The sequence below is a fragment of the Malaclemys terrapin genome, chromosome 1, assembly GCF_027887155.1.
Source record: "Malaclemys terrapin pileata isolate rMalTer1 chromosome 1, rMalTer1.hap1, whole genome shotgun sequence".
NCBI lineage: Eukaryota > Metazoa > Chordata > Testudines > Emydidae > Malaclemys > Malaclemys terrapin.
In genome coordinates this window covers 98,089,591-98,105,933 of record NC_071505.1, presented here as the reverse complement: position 1 = coordinate 98,105,933, position 16,343 = coordinate 98,089,591, and the positions used below count along the sequence as shown (strand labels likewise).

At 45.0% G+C, this 16,343-nt stretch overlaps 1 protein-coding gene across 2 annotated transcripts in view; it reads left to right on the top strand.

Annotated features, from left to right (window-relative positions):
* RIC8B (RIC8 guanine nucleotide exchange factor B) overlaps positions 1 to 16,343 on the top strand; it is a 65,329-nt gene that overhangs the window by 45,280 nt on the left and 3,706 nt on the right. For both annotated transcript variants that reach the window (XM_054032833.1, XM_054032824.1), the window contains one exon: positions 2,967 to 3,086. In XM_054032833.1, coding sequence (XP_053888808.1) covers positions 2,967 to 3,086 — 120 coding nt within the window. The remainder of the gene's footprint in view (positions 1 to 2,966; positions 3,087 to 16,343) is intronic.

Genomic DNA, 16,343 nt, shown 5'->3' with positions numbered 1-16,343 from the left:
GGTTGCAGGATTGCCATACTCACTTCTGTGCTGCCTTCAGAGCCTGGCTCTGAAGGCAGCAACTGCAGAGTTTCCTGCAGCTGGCGGAGGCTCCCGGAGCTGGAGGTAGGTCCCATCTCCCCAGTGCTGCTAGGAGCGGCCCAGCAAGGGGTTCCTAGCTGCTAGTCAGGGCCAGTGGTGGATTAACGCCCGGGCCTATGGGGCCTGTGCCCAGAGGCCTCCCACAATTTGAAAAATGGGTTCCCCAGCCCCGGCAGGAGCCATGGGAGATGGGGTGGCAGAAGCCCTAAGCATGGGTGGCCCAGAGCCCTGGCAAGAGCCATCAGGGACAACAGCTCTGAGCCCCACGGGGGTGGCTTCCCTGAACCTGGGCAGGAGCCACAGGAGGTGGAAGTAGTGAGTCGCGGTTGGAGCCGGCATGCTCCCCAGCCCTGCAGGAGCCATGGGGAGGGGAGGGAGCGACACCCCTGGAGCTTGGGCGTCCTGAGCCCCAGCAGTAGCCATATGCGGGCAGGGTAGAAGCCCTGGAAATAGGGTGCCATGAGCCCAGGTAGGAACTGCGGGGGACAGCAGCCCCGAGCCCTGGCAAAAGCCGCAGGGGGAGGTAGTCCAGAACTCAGCTCTGAGGCTGCTGCAGCGCACCCCTCTCACTTCTGCGCTGCCTGTGGTGGTGAGTCTGGTCCTTCCCCTACCTGGTTGTTATGGGGAGAGAGACATCCTGTTCCTCCCGAGCCTGGCTGATTTGGAGGAGATGAGATTTCACAGGGCAGGGCTTATTTCATGGTCCATGACATGTTTTTCACAACCGTGAAATTAGTAGGGCCCTAATGGTGGGATACCATTTCAGTAGGCTTAGAGTTATTTCAAATGCCCATTGTAATGCTTGAGTAGGGTTTACTTGTTATATGGCTTTGCTCTGCCTTGCTTGAAGACACTAGATCTTCTTGATGGAAGAAAGATCTATGTCACAATATATTTAAAGTTCCTCCTCTATCTTGGTGGGTCCTGCGCTTATTGGCGGATTTTCTTGCCTCAGAGATTCACCATGTGGGTTGGGGAACAGCCCAGAGACCTTCCCCTCTGGAAGAACCCACAGTCCAGGTCAATTGGGAGGTTTGGGGGGAACCCGGACCCGCCCTCTACTCCGGGTTCCAGCCCAGGGCCCTGGACTGCAGCTGTCTATAGTGCCTCCTGTAACAGCTGCATGACAGCTACAACTCCCTGGGCTACTTCCCCATGGCCTCGTCCAAACACCTTCCTTATTCTCACCACAGGATCTTCCTCCTGGTGTCTAATAACACTTGTGCTCCTCAGTCCTCCAGCAGCACACCCTCTCACTCTCAGCTCCTTGCGCCTCTTGCTCCCAGCTCCTCACACTCGCACCACAAACTGAAGTGAGCTCCTATTAAAACCCAGGTGCCCTGATTAGCCTGCCTTAATTGATTCTAGCAGCTTCTTCTTAATTGGCTCCAGGTGTCCTAATTAGCCTGCCTGCCTTAACTGATTCTAGCAGGTTCCTGATTATTCTAGTGCAGCCCCTGCTCTGGTCACTCAGGGAACAGAAAACTACTCATCCAGTGACCAGTATATTTGCCCTCTACCAGACTCCTGTACCCCACCGGTCTGGGTCTGTCACAATATGTAGGGTTATTTCATTTTATGTTCAGCCTCTCTCAAACACACATTAAAAAATGTGCAGATTCTGGCCTCTTCGGACCTCCTATTGTAAAATCTCCTTGAGTTCAGTAGGTTACAGCAACACGTTTTTTCCCCCCTAAATCAACATATTCCACTAAGAGAAGAAAATTGATGGAAGACTTCAATCTTTGTAGGCACTTCCTCTTGGTCTCTTTTTCAAGAACCTGACATGAAAAGAAGTCCTGTCATCTCCAGATAATAAATTATGGGCATCTTGAATTTAAAATATATTTGTGGGCATGTAGTCTGGGATTTGCCATTTTGTTTCTGTGAAAAGGTCTTGTGTAACTTCCTCTACTACTTTTATTGAATATTATTTTTTGTTTCATTTTTGGAAGTGTGATTCTGCTCTGAGAAGTCATACTCTTTTAAAAAAAAAAAAAAAAAAAATTTATATATATATAAAGTGTGTGTGTGTGTGTGTATGTATATATATATGTGTATATATATAATCATACACACTCTCTCTCTCTCTCTCTTATACTTTGTGGTGTCTTTGATTTCCATATTAAATTGACTCTCAGTTTTTTAAATAAAAAATGAGTGGGGGGGAAAGGGGTTCCTAGCAGCCAGTACTATAAATTCAGCCTCTGATCATAGTAAAGCTTGGTTCAGTAAAGATGAGTGTGAGAAGGAAGTCGTGATGCCATTTTAAGGTACCCCCACCACATATTTAATTTGAGGATAAAGTGCACCATCAGAACTGGACCTTATGTGCCAAAAGTAATAGTTCCAGAAAATTAACTCAAAATGCCTGCTTCGAATAGAATTCCTCTTTTGAGTCTTGACACATAGGCGTAATGAGTATACCTCTACCCCGATATAATGCGACCCGATATAACACTAATTCAGATGTAAAGCAGCGCTCCGGGGGGACGGGGCTGTGCACTCTAGTGGATCAAAGCAAGTTCGATATAACGCGGTTTCACCTATAACGCGGTAAGATTTTTTGGCTCCTGAGGACAGCGTTATATCTAGGTAGAGGTGTACTAGTGAAACTTGGGTATTGGAGCACTTAACATGGAGCTAATATAATAAAAAATTAAAAAGCCAACCAAATGAATATAAAACAATATGGAGGAAAGCCATCCATGAAAAGAACTGCAGAATTCTACTTGCAATTCTGTCTGAAGGAGTTAAACAATTTTACAATGCTACCAGGGACCATTAACTTAAAACCGTTATTTGTCAAAATCCAAAAAGAGAATTTTTGTTTGTATGTATTTATAGATGTAAATGCTACAGCATCTTTTTTGCCCCCCTCACAGCATTAATCTTATCACTGGTCATGTAGAGGAGCCAATGCCCAACCCTATGGATGAAATGACAGAAGAACAAAAAGAATATGAAGCCATGAAACTTGTCAACATGTTTGATAAACTTTCCAGGTAATGTAACACTATCCAAAATACTACAATCAAACAAAAAAAGTGCATGTTTTTAATCATAGCTCTTCTTAAGAGAGAGGTTTAGGCCCCAATTCTTCACTATGTCAGAGGTGCGTATTAATTTCAATGGGACAATTTGCTTGCTTTTTAGTTTATCCACATGCTTGAGTGTTTGGATTTTTGTTTGTTTCCCCCCCCCCCCCCCCCCTGTTTTGGCCACTTTCACTGGACAGGAAAATGATGCTTACATTTTGACAAATAGCAAGAACTTGTATTTAACATGGTTCCATCTAACTCTGTTTAAACTCTAATGTGGAGAGGACCTTTGGAAACTGATGGTTCCCTACAATAAAGCAAAGGAGCCAGGCTGGAGAGACAGGTGCACTTTAAGTTGCTTCAGAAATCTGGTTTAAAACACTGACCAACATAATAAAACACCCTGAAAAACCAAAACCTACCTGCTTTTTGACAGGTTTACTGTTTTCCAGTCTCACTGTCTCATTGCTGTTACTTTTAAGTAGCAGTGATGATTGTAGACAGTTTCTCTGTCTTGATATAATGTGGGTGTGCTGTTTGCACTTCCTGACCCTGGAGGGAAGAGCAAGAGTCGGGGACAGAATGGCAGGGATTGTGTTCAGAACAGATTAGGAGGAAGCTGGTGTGACGAACAGAAGAAATCAAAGGTTGTGTGGAGAAAGCAGTAGTGGGAGGGTCGGGGAGTGTATGGACAGAACATAAAAGACTGTCAGTGTGGAATGACTGGGGGGGAGAAAAGGTGGGGCGTATACAGTGTTTGGGGAGTAAAATACACCAGTGACTAAGGATCAAGATGAGACGCAGCAGTGGAGGACACCCTAAGGCACTAGGTGGCTTGGCAGACTGGCAATGACATTTGTTATTTCTAAGTTGCTGGATAAAATTGATGCAGCAGGTGTCGATTTAGCCGATCTAGTGAAGCATCTGCTGTCGACGCAGCACAGTGAAGACATCGCAGTAAGTCACCCTAAGCTACGTTGACTCCAGCTACGTTATTCACATAGCTGGAGTAGTGTAACTTAGCTCGACTTACCCCGGTAATGTAGACAAGGCCTTAGATTGTAACCTCTTCAGGGCAGGAGCTGTCTTGGTGTTACATGTTTGTATGATGCTCGTTGCAACGAAGCCCTGAGTCATGATTTGACCCCCTAGGCACTACTGTAATACAAATTAAAAAAAAAAACACTTATTTATTGAAAAAAAAATTGATGCCACCAGGAAGAGAGAACTAAAGGAAATGGGGCTTGTTTACAGGAGACTGGAGTGTTTTTTTTTGTTTGTTTTTAACCAAATGTAACTTACTGCAGTTGGTCAGTTTGTAGAGATACTAAATGGAAACAGGAAGCTGCCAGTCTTGCATTCAAGGAACTAATTTTAAAAGTAGTTGGATTTTCTCCCCCTTTTTTTTTTTTTTTTTGGAACTGCACACATGTGCCTGCAGTCTGAGCCTTTCAATACAGGGACTTTTTTCATAAAGTTAATGCTACCAGTTGACTATAGGGGGTCCCTGGTATATGTCTTCCCCTTATCCGTTGTTTCATATATTCGTCGCTCATCAATAGAGGAATGTGTTCCGATTCACATCGGTCCTGATCCGCGTATCCATTGTTTGCAGTACTGTAGTGTAAGTTGCAAATGACCGATATGCTCACCGACTTGAATCAGAACACATTCCCCTATTGATGAGCGATGGATATGCAACAGATATGGGTAGTCCCACTTAATATCCAGGCCCACCCTCCACCCCAGTCCCGGCTCTGCTCCAATCCCAGCGTTTGCCCCACCACTTGCTCCCATCCCAGCACTCCAGCCACGGAGCAGGGGTCGGGGGCTCGCCTGGTGCTCCAGCTGCGGAGCCCCAGATGGGCAGAACAGGGCAAGCCCCGAGCGCCTGTGGTGAGCAGGAGCGCACATTTTTCTGGGAGCCCCAGGCCAGAGTGTCTATCGCGCCCTCCACCACAAGGCCAACTGGAGGGGGGAAGAGGCCGCCAGGTCGCTTTTACCCCTCTGCTCTCTCATTGCCCACTCAAGTGTCCCCACCTGCCTATGCCACTGCTATACCAGTGGGTCCCCGGTATATGTCATTTTGGTATCCATGGCCCTTTTCAAGAACATAACTCCAACTTATACCAGGGACCCACTGAATGTTTTGTGGTTGTTTGTAGCTTGCAAATTAAACTGAAAGCTGCTTTGCTACAATTCTTGAAAATTAACCAGAAGTTTTATAAAGTCTAATTTTCTTCTATACTGGAATTACACTTCTAGGACCGCAATCTCTTAGCTTCTTGGTTCTGAAGCTCATGGCCTTGAAGCAGATCACTAATGGCAGGTGTACTTCCTCCTAGATAGATTTGCAAATTCTATTGTCACTATAGGAAGTAACACATCAGGAAGCTGGCAGTGGAAATATTGCCATACTGAAAAGTTATAAGTAATCAAAAGTAGCAGAAATGCCATTGCAATCTTAACTATAGTCTAATGTCAGTTGCATTTCCCTTCTCTGCTAGTGTTAATCACTTTAAAGATGCCAATAAATGATTATTACCTCCTTCCAGCACCAGCATGCTTTAAATCATTTAGGGAGAGAGGTTTTTTAAAAGGGAAAGAAATTGAACAGGAAAATGTGGGGAGGGGCATATAACTCTTTAAGAACTAGCATTCTCATAGTAAAGAAAAATATAAAGGATTGATAAGTCACTGACTGAAAATGGCAAAATCATCCCATCTGATTACAGACCATTCTAGATCTGTTTTTATTTATTTATTGTTTTTAAAATGTGTTATCTGCTGACTGCACTCCTAGGAAATAAAAACAGCACCATTTTTTAAAAGGGCATAAACTTTTACAAGCAGTCATGTGTTTGGATACAAATGTAGCGAGCTGTGAAGCTGGCCATTTTTTGACTACTTTAGTATTTTGTATCCTATTAATATTGAATCGTGCCTGTTGTAGGAGATAATTGCATGCAACAAGGAAACATTTGAAACCATTTTGTGGCATTTAGTAACACTAAACGACAAACATGATGGAGCTGGAAGGAGGTGATAAGGATTTATTGGCATCTTTAAAGTTATTAACTCTCTAGTAGAGGAGAGAAATGCAATGGATATTAGACTATAGGTAAGGTTGCAATGGCATATCTGCTATTTTCAGTTACTTATAATTTTTCAGTATGGCAGTTGTGCTTGAATGAATCTTTTCATGCCGAAGTTGATTTTGTGAGAGAATGAATTATTTTTGCTAAGTTTGGGGGGAAAATTAATTAATCCAGTTTTACTTCATCTAAATATAGGTAGTGTGAAGGGGAAGAGTGAATATACACATTTGTGATGTTTGACTTTTTTTTGCACCTAACTGAAAACTGCTTTGTACAGTCTACACTACGAAATTAGTTCGAATTTATAGAAGCCGGTTTTATTGAAATCGGTTGTATACAGCCGATTGTGTGTGTCCACACAATAAAATGCTCTAGGTGCTCTAGTCGGCGGACCGCGTCCACAGTACAAGGCTAGCGTCGACTTCCGGAGCATTGCACTATGGGTAGCTATCCCACAGTTCCCGCAGTCTCCGCCGCCCCTTGGAATTCTGGGTTGAGATCCCAATGCCCAGATGATGCAAAACAGTGTCGCGGGCGGTTCTGGGTACATGTCGTCAGGCCCCTCCCTCCCCCGTCACAGCAACGGCAGACAATAGATTCGCGCCTTTTTACCTGGGTTACGTGGGTTACCTGTGCAGACAACATGGAGCCCGCTCAGCTCAGCTGAGCTCACCGTCACCATATGCCCTCTGGGTGCCGGCAGACGTGGGACTGCATTGCTACACAGCAGCAGCTGCTAACTGCCTTTTGGCGGTAGACGGTGCAGTAGACTGGTAGCCTTCATCGGCGATCTGGGTGCTGGCAGCCGTGGGGCTTGCCTTTTGGCAGTAAATGGTGTATTACGACTGTTAGCCGTCCTATTACAAGTCGGGTCATCGTACGTTAGCAGAGTCTTCCCTGAGCAGCCGATTGTGCAATAGGCCTGAAGACCATCGTCCTACACCGCCCCGTATTTGCTGCCAAGCACCCAGAAAGATGCCGAGGGCTATCAGTCACGCTGCACCGTCGTCTTAAGATGTAAAAAATAGATTTGCTCTGTATTCATTTGCTTCCCCCTCCCTCCGTCAAATCAACGGCCTGCTAAGCCCAGGGTTTTCAGTTTAATCTTTGGGGGGGACCAGTCTGTGTGACAGTTGTTTGTGCTTCTCCCTGTACCTGTACCTGTACGCCATGTCGTCACTCGGCCCGCCCTCCCTCCTTCCCCTAGTCCGTCAGATACTACGTTTGCGCCACAGCTCAGAGAGCCGAGAAGCGCCTTTCGCGCCTTTTCTTTGAATTCTGGGTTGAGATCCCAATGCCCGGATGATGCAAAACCTGGGCAGACATGCTACTGTTTCGATGATGATGGCTACCAGTCGTAATATACTATTTTCTGCCAATTGCCCAATATTGTCTGCTAAGCACCCAGAAGAGGCCGAGGGCGATGCTGGGTGCTGGCGGACGTGGGGCTGGCAGACATGGGGCTGCATTGCTACACAGCAGCAGCCCCTTGCCTTTTGGCAGACGATGGTATATTATGATTGGTAACCATCGTCATCATACTGGAGAGGCTATCACTCATGCTGCACCATCGGCTGCCAGCTTAAGATGTAAAAAATAGATTTGTTCTGTATTCATTTGCTTCCCCTTCCTCCGTGAAATCAACGGCCTGCTAAGCCCAGGGTTTTCAGTTTAATCTTTGGGGGGACCATTCTGTGTGACAGTTGTTTGTGCTTCTCCCTGTTCCTGTACCTGTACGCCATGTCGTCACTCGGCCCTCCCTCCCTCCCTCCCGCCCTCCCTCCTTCTCCTGGTCCATCAGATACTACTTTCGCGCCTTTTTTCTGACCAGGCGCCATAGCTAGCACTGGGATCATGGAGCCCGCTCAGATCACCGCGGCAATTATGAGCACTATGAACACCACGCGCATTGTCCTGGAGTATATGCAGAGCCAGGACATGCCAAAGCGAAACCCGGACCAGTCGAGGAGGCGATTGCAGCGTGGCGACGAGAGTGATGAGGAAATTGACATGGACATAGACCTCTCACAAGGCACAGGCCCCAGCAATGTGGAAATCATGGTGTCACTGGGGCAGGTTCATGCCGTGGAACGCCGATTCTGGGCCCGGGAAACAGGCACAGACTGGTGGGACCGCATCGTGCTGCAGGTATGGGACGATTCCCAGTGGCTGCGAAACTTTCGCATGCGTAAGGGCACTTTCATGGAACTTTGTGACTTGCTTTTCCCTGCCCTGAAACGCCAGGATACCAAGATGAGAGCAGCCCTCACAGTTGAGAAGCAAGTGGCGATAGCCCTGTGGAAGCTTGCAACGCCAGACAGCTACCGGTCAGTCGGGAATCAATTTGGAGTGGGAAAATCTACGGTGGGGGCTGCTGTGATCCAATTTGCCAGGGCAATGAAAGACCTGGTGATAGCAAGGGTAGTGACTCTGGGCAACGTGCAGTCAATAGTGGATGGTTTTGCTGACATGGGATTCCCAAACTGTGGCGGGGCCATAGACGGAACCCATATCCCTATCTTGTCACCGGAGCACCAAGCCACCGACTACGTAAACCGCAAGGGGTACTTTTCAATGCTGCTGCAAGCCCTGGTGGATCACAAGGGACGTTTCACCAACATCAACGTGGGATGGCCGGGAAAGGTACATGATGCTCGCGTCTTCAGGAACTCTGCTCTGTTTCGAAAGCTGGAGGAAGGGACTTTCTTCCCGGACCAGAAAGTGACCATTGTGGATGTTGAAATGCCTATCGTGATCCTTGGGGACCCAGCCTACCCCTTAATGCCATGGCTCATGAAGCCGTACACAGGCAGCCTGGACAGGAATCAGGACCTGTTCAACTACAGGCTGAGCAAGTGCCGAATGGTGGTGGAATGTGCATTTGGACGTTTAAAAGCGCGCTGGCGCAGCTTACTGACTCGCTCAGACCTCAGCGAAAAGAATATCCCCATTGTTATTGCTGCTTGCTGTGCGCTCCACAATATCTGTGAGAGTAAGGGGGAGACCTTTATGGCGGGGTGGGAGGTTGAGGCAACTCGCCTGGCCGCTGATTACGCGCAGCCAGACACCAGGGCGGTTAGAGGAGCACAGCAGGGCGCGGTGCGCATCAGAGAAGCTTTGAAAACGAGTTTTGTGACTGGCCAGGCTACTGTGTGAAACTTATGTTTGTTTCTCCTTGATGAACCCTCCAAACCCCCCCCGACCCAGTTCACTCTACCTCCCTGTAAACCAACCACCCCACCCCACCTTCCCCTCCCGCTTGCAGAGGCAATAAAGTCATTGTTTTTTCACATTCATGCATTTTTTATTAGTTCCTCACAGAAGTAGGGGGATAATTGCCAAGGTAGCCTGGGATGGGTGGGGGAGGAGGGATGGAAAAGGACACACTGCATTTTAAAACTTTAACTCTTATTGAAGGCCAGCCTTCTGATGCTTGGGCGATCATCTGGGGTGGAATGACTGGGTGGACGGAGGCCCCCCCACCGTGTTCTTGGGTGTCTTGGTGAGGAGGCTATGGAACTTGGGGAGGAGGGCTGTTGGTTACACAGGGGCTGTAGCGGCGGTCTCTGCTCCTGCTGCCTTTCCTGCAACTCAACCATACGCTCGAGCATATCAGTTTGATGCTCCAGCAGACGGAGCATTGCCTCCTGCCGTCTGTCTGCAAGCTGACGCCACCTATCGTCTTCAGCCCGCCACTTGCTCTGTTCATCCCGCGATTCAGCCCGCCACCTCTCCTCTCGTTCATATTGGGCTTTTCTCATGTCCGACATTGACTGCCTCCACGCATTCTGCTGTGCTCTATCAGCGTGGGAGGACATCTGCAGCTACGTGAACATATCGTCCCTCGTCCTACGTTTTCTCTTTCTAATGTTCACGAGCCTCTGCGAAGGAGAAACATTTGCAGCTGGTGGAGGAGAAGGGAGAGGTGGTTAAAAAAGACACATTTTAGAGAACAATGGGTACACTTTTTCATTACAAGGTCGCATATTTCGGCTTGTAGGCGGCCATGGTAGGCCACAGTGTTTTGGCTTTTTTAACCTTCTTAACATGCGGGAAAGGTTGCAAACAGCAGCGCATTTCCCATATCAAGGATGAATTGGGTTGTCCATTTAAAATGGGGTTTCAATGTAAAAGGAGGGGGCTGCGGTTTCCCGGTTAACATGTGGCACAAACACAAGTAAACCACCCCCCCCACACACACACACACGATTCTCTGGGATGATCACTTCACCCCTCCCCCCACTGCGTGGTTAACAGCGGGGAACATTTCTGGTCAGAAGAGCAGGAACGGGCGCCTCTGAATGTCCCCTTAATAAAATCACCCCATTTCAACCAGGAGAGCTTTCTGGAGATGTCCCTGGAGGATTTCCGCTCCATCCCCATACACGTTAACAGACTTTTCCAGTAGATGTACTGGCCGCGATTGCCAGGGCAAATTAATCATTAAACACGCTTGCTTTTTTTTTTTGTAATATTTACAAATAGTTACAAAGTTACACTCACCAGAGGTCTCCTGTGTGCCCTGAGGGTCTTGGGTGAGTTTGGGGGTTACTGGTTCCAGGTCCAGGGTCACAAACATATCCTGGCTGTTGGGGAAACCGGTTTCTCCGCTTCCTTGCTGCTGTGAGCTACCTACAGTACCTCCATCATCATCTTCCTCGTTCCCCGAACCGTCTTCCCTGTGTGTTTCTCCAGTGAGAGAGTCCTAGCACACGGTTGGGGTAGTGGTGGCTGCACCCCCTAGGATCGCTTGCAGCTCCGCGTAGTAGCGGCAAGTTTGCGGCTCTGCCCCGGACCTTCCGTTTGCTTCTCTGGCTTTGTGGTAAGCTTGCCGTAGCTCCTTAATTTTCACGCGGCACTGCTGTGTGTCCCTGTTATGGCCTCGGTCCTTCATGGCCTTGGAGATCTTTTCTAATACTTTTCCATTTCTTTTACTGCTACGGAGTTCAGCGATCACTGCTTCATCTCCCCATATGGCGAGCAGATCTTGTACCTCCCGTTCGGTCCATGCTGGAGCTCTTTTGCGATCCTGGGACTCCATCACGGTTACCTGTGCTGATGAGCTCTGCGTGGTCACCTGTGCTCTCCACGCTGAGCAAACAGGAAATGAAATTCAAACATTCGCGGGTCTTTTCCTGTCTACCTGGTCAGTGCATCTGAGTTGAGAGTGCTGTCCAGAGCGGTCACAATGAAGCACTGTGGGATAGCTCCCGGAGGCCAATAACGTCGAATTCTGTCCACACTACCCCAATTCCGACCCGCAAAGGCCGGTTTTATCGCTAATCCCCTCGTCGGAGGTGGTGTAAAGAAACCGGTTTAAAGGACCCTTTAAGTCGAAAGAAAGGGCTTCGTTGTGTGGACGTGTCCAGGCTTAATTCGGTTTAACGCTGCTAAAGTCGACCTAAACCCGTAGTGTAGACCAGGCTTGAGAGTGTTTAAAAGTATTTTTGAGTTTTTTATGGTTAAATTGCAGTTTTTACAAATGAAGTGTTATCTGGAATTTTGTAATCCATGAAAAGGGAAAGTGGCATACAGAATGTGAACTCCTTATTCATCAGAAGTCGGGATACATACAAGGATAGCACCCATAAATTATATAGGAATGAAGTATTAAAAAAAAATCCAATATAACCATAACAACCTATCCTAAACATGAATCGTCTTTTGGTTTTTAAATAAAAAAGTGTGTTGGTCTTGGTTTTATAAAAACTCTCTGTTCCATTCACAAAAACTAAACTTTGGTACAAATTTGGCCTGACAAGGATGCTTTGTTGTTGTTGTAATATATGTATTTCTAATGTTTTTCAATGCAAGGCCTTGAAATCTCTACAGCGCTGGGAAATTTTCAACACTACTTGGGCAAGGTGTTGGATAGAGTGTTGGGTGGCTGGAGTTAGCCCTGAATTTGTTTCAAATAAAACCTATTTGTAAATAAATAGTACAGATCATCTTGTTATAGCAATGAGAATTGTTGGTTGCGAATCAGTTTACTCTCCACAGAAAGTCATATGATTGAGCTTCCAAAACCACCTACAATCTGTGAAAAAGATTTAACATAACCTTTTGGTGTTGCAAAAGACTAAATTTAGCCAAATTAAATCACTGTTGTGCAATTTTCCATCTGTTTATATCCTGCAGTATTGGAAATATTCCATGTTAATTAAAATGTCTGATAAATATACTAACACTTTCTCCATTATAAATGATGGGAGAATTATATATTAATTGACTAATTTAAAATGTCAGGGTGCTTTTTCCAAGCCAACCTTGTATTAATAGCAGGAATTCTTTTGGTGATGAAATGGTCCCCAATTATCACAGCTTGGGTTTTGTTGTACATTGAACAGAAGTCAACAAAACAAGTATGTAACAGAACCTGCCTAAATAGCAGCCACACTCATTAAAAACATAGCATTAATCAGGGGGTGAATGAAGAAGGCAATGGTATATAGATTTTTTTTTTCCCCCTCTCCTTTTCTAATCATAGAACAAAATAATGTTACATGAAAGGATCGGAACTATTATGTAGTACTCAATTATAGGGAGGTGAATAGGTCCCAAACATGCCATGTTATCAAAGGAACAGACTGGTGTTTGCATGACGGTTGTTTCATTACAGACACTGTCATTAATTCCATGTGTCAATACTGCCCTGTCATGCACAGAGCAGACAAGAAAGAAGTACCCTTGAAAACAAGGGAATGATTTTTTGAATCGTTATCAAGCTAAGTGGCAAGCAGGAAGCTGGAACTTGTATAGGTAAATTTGAAGGGACACTTGGGAGATCTGCAAGTGGGAGAAAAGAATGTATTTTACCAACTGCTTAATTAGGGTGTGTTTTCTACTTGTATACTTGAATAGAATGCTTTGTTTGTGTTAGGAACATGTGTAGTGCAGCGAAGAGTCTTTGATCTCGTTAGGGGATGTTACAAGGATGTTTACACACATTTAAACAAATTTTATTAATATGTACATTCACATATTTGCATTTATAATATATATTCAATGGATACAGCAAAATTCACACTGCCACCCATTGTGTGCGGGAAGTAATATCTCTTTCCTGTAATGTGGAATGATCAAACTTCATAGATGTGAAATTATTTTCTTTGAAGTGTGTGCATTTGTCAGGAGAACCCCAAGATGACTTTTACCTTATTTCAAACAAAAGGGTGCAGGTCCTCAACTGGCATAAATTGTCAAAGCTCCATTGAGGTCTCTAAGCAACTAGTGCTAAATTGGTGACTCGTGGTTAATGGACCTAGGACAGTTTACACGAGTTGAGGATCTGCATGAGGACTGTTGTATGCAAATGTCAGTCGGTTTTATTTCAGTTGGTGGAGTTACTCCTCTTGCAAACCTACCCAACGAGTTTTGTTGTTTTGAGTAATGCACTCATTCCAGACTCATAAAGTTAGCTTTCTGGCATCCCAAACATCACATATTTTGTTTCCTAATTATTCTCTTTACTTTTAGTCCTTTTTTTCTTTTCCCTTCTCATTTTACCTGTTCGAAGTACATAAGTTACTGTGGAGTGATTTGGAACTTTGCAATCCAGCCCAGCTGAGAGGAAGCACATAGTTGTGCTGGCCCTGATTCTGGGACAGAACCAGATTGACTTGGAGACCGTTGCTCCAAGGGGAAGACGGGACCAGTTTGCAAGAAGTAATAAGTTGTGCCAGCTCTCTTGTTGGCACAGCTTACTTCCTCCATGCCAGCTCAGCTGCACTGACTGGCCCATGTAATGTTGTGGGGAGAGCATGGACCCAAAGCTCCACCCACCTCCATGAGAAGGGGAGTAGCAACCTGATAGTGGTTTCTTCCCCTTCTCCATAGTGTCTGGTAATACAGGAAGCCTGTGCAGGAAAACAAAGGGTACTCAGCAGGGTTTACAGTTAAGCCCTATGGGATGAACATTCTTGGAATGACACCCACAAGTGCAGTATAGTACACAGCCAATATATATTGTGGCTTGAAGAATATACCGGGATATGAAAAATACATGAGTTTGATCATCTTAATCATATATATAATGGGGGGGGGGGTGTTTAAGGGGGTGCATCAGTCTCTTAGTTTGAGTTATGCTCTCAGTGAAATATTTTGTGTATTTAAAGTTAAAAAAAAAAACTAATGTGGATGCACATATTGTTTGCATGGTGTCTTGACAGATTTTACAGTATAAGTTTTGAAAATGATTCCTTTTAGTGAGAGCAAGTTCATCTCAGGTACTATGAATGTATATTTCTATGCAGTATGTAGAAATGAAATAGATCTACAAGGTAAATCACACAGAAAATACAAATCTTATTTTTGATACTTTAATTGAAATGGCATAAAACTTTCTTGTGAAACTATACTTACACCCAGATATTTGTGAGTATCATTAAGAAAAAACAGTTGCCTCAGTGGGCTAGAAAAAATGTAGATTTCTGTAAGGTTTTGTAGATTACTTACCCCCAAATTGCATTTTGTTTGGAAGGTTAAAAGTCAGAAAACTAGCTTGGGAAGCAAATGTCCTGCACTGCAAGCATTGTAGAAGATGGGTACTGACAGTCTTATGAGAAAATTGTAATAATACTGGGTTTTCAATATACTGCATGCATCAAGGTAGATTCCTGTTTTCTAAGTTTCCCTTACCTTTCAGCACTGGCACTGAGGAGCTGCATCAAAGCTGTTACAGCCTCATGTGTAACTGATACATGAATCCATTTCCTTTAGATTCATTCTACAATATTAGAATTTAATTCTATTTTATACCAACCCAAATGGATTTTGACAAGTCAGATCAAATAAAGATGTCCCAGATCCACCTTACCTTAAGGAGCCTGAAAATTTGGAGGACTCTCCAGACCCTGTTCTTACTTCTTGAGGAAAAGCTAGACTATTTGCCAAGATACAAGCTCCCTAGGCTTCGTAGATAGGAAGGGTAGCCTTCCTTCCTACAATCTGTTAGAAATTGATAACTCCAGAGTAATCCAAGAGTTCTTGAAGCCTGTCAGGATCTGATGCTGTCTGTCCAAGAGATCTTGAACCAGGAGAAAATTGGTGGTGACACATGCTCATACAACCTTAGCTGTCAAGAACTCTGAGAGATCTCCAGTTTCCTCTCCTGCCACCATTATGAATTGTCTGGAGTGCTGCTATTGCTAAAGCATATCTAGTTCAAATTCTTATTTGGCTATGTAAAGTCCTTAATCCACAGTAGAGATGAGCTACTTCAGCAGCCATCACTCCCCCTAGGTCCCTTTAAAACTTCTGTGGTTGACCAGGTTGCCCTTGTTTTTCATCCTGTGGTTTTATATGGGTAAGACCAGGAGTAGCAAGACCTTATTTCAGCAACAAGGGGTGAAATCCTGGATCCATTGAAGTCCATGGCAAAACTCCCATTCCCTTCAGGGTAGCATGGATTTTTACCCTTTGTCTGTGGGACTTCTTGAGCATTGAAGTCCTACTGTAACTGTTAGCCTGGTGTATTCAGGTCTCTCATGACTGCTTTGTTTTCACCTTTTACCACCATTTTTATTTATTTGGTACTTTTGGCAGTGTGGCCCTTTAATATTTTTAATGTGCTCAGATACATGGTGACTTATGACCAAGTGGCTAGTAAGCAACATGATTCTGTGGCTTTTGACATCTGTTTCAAATGTTATGATGTAAAAGTGTTTTGGAAGAAAGCCTAGGAATTTCCTGATTCTTTATACTTGTTGGAATTTAAAAACTTACTCAACAAAGAACTGTGGACTTCAAGCATTGGGTGAGGGAAGCTTTTAGTATTCATGACAGAAAAGCAAATGTGTCCGTTACTGAGACTTAAATTCACCTGGGGCTTGAACTGTAATAAGGCTGAATTATGGGATTCAAAGGATCTTGTTACCTACTAGAGGCTTCTGACTCCTGTGCTGCATCTTTCCAGTCAGCCAAATGCCTTTTGAAAAGATTCCAAAGCACTTCACCAGCCGGACTTTACTTGTCTTGTTGGCGGGCCTAATGGCAGGAGGAAAAACACAAGTCCTGTGCTTTCAGTACTAGATATGTGGTTCCTCACCATTGTTTGGGCCTACAAAATCAGATTTTGAAAATATTTTTGATACTCTCTTACCCTCTCCCAGAATACATGTTAGAG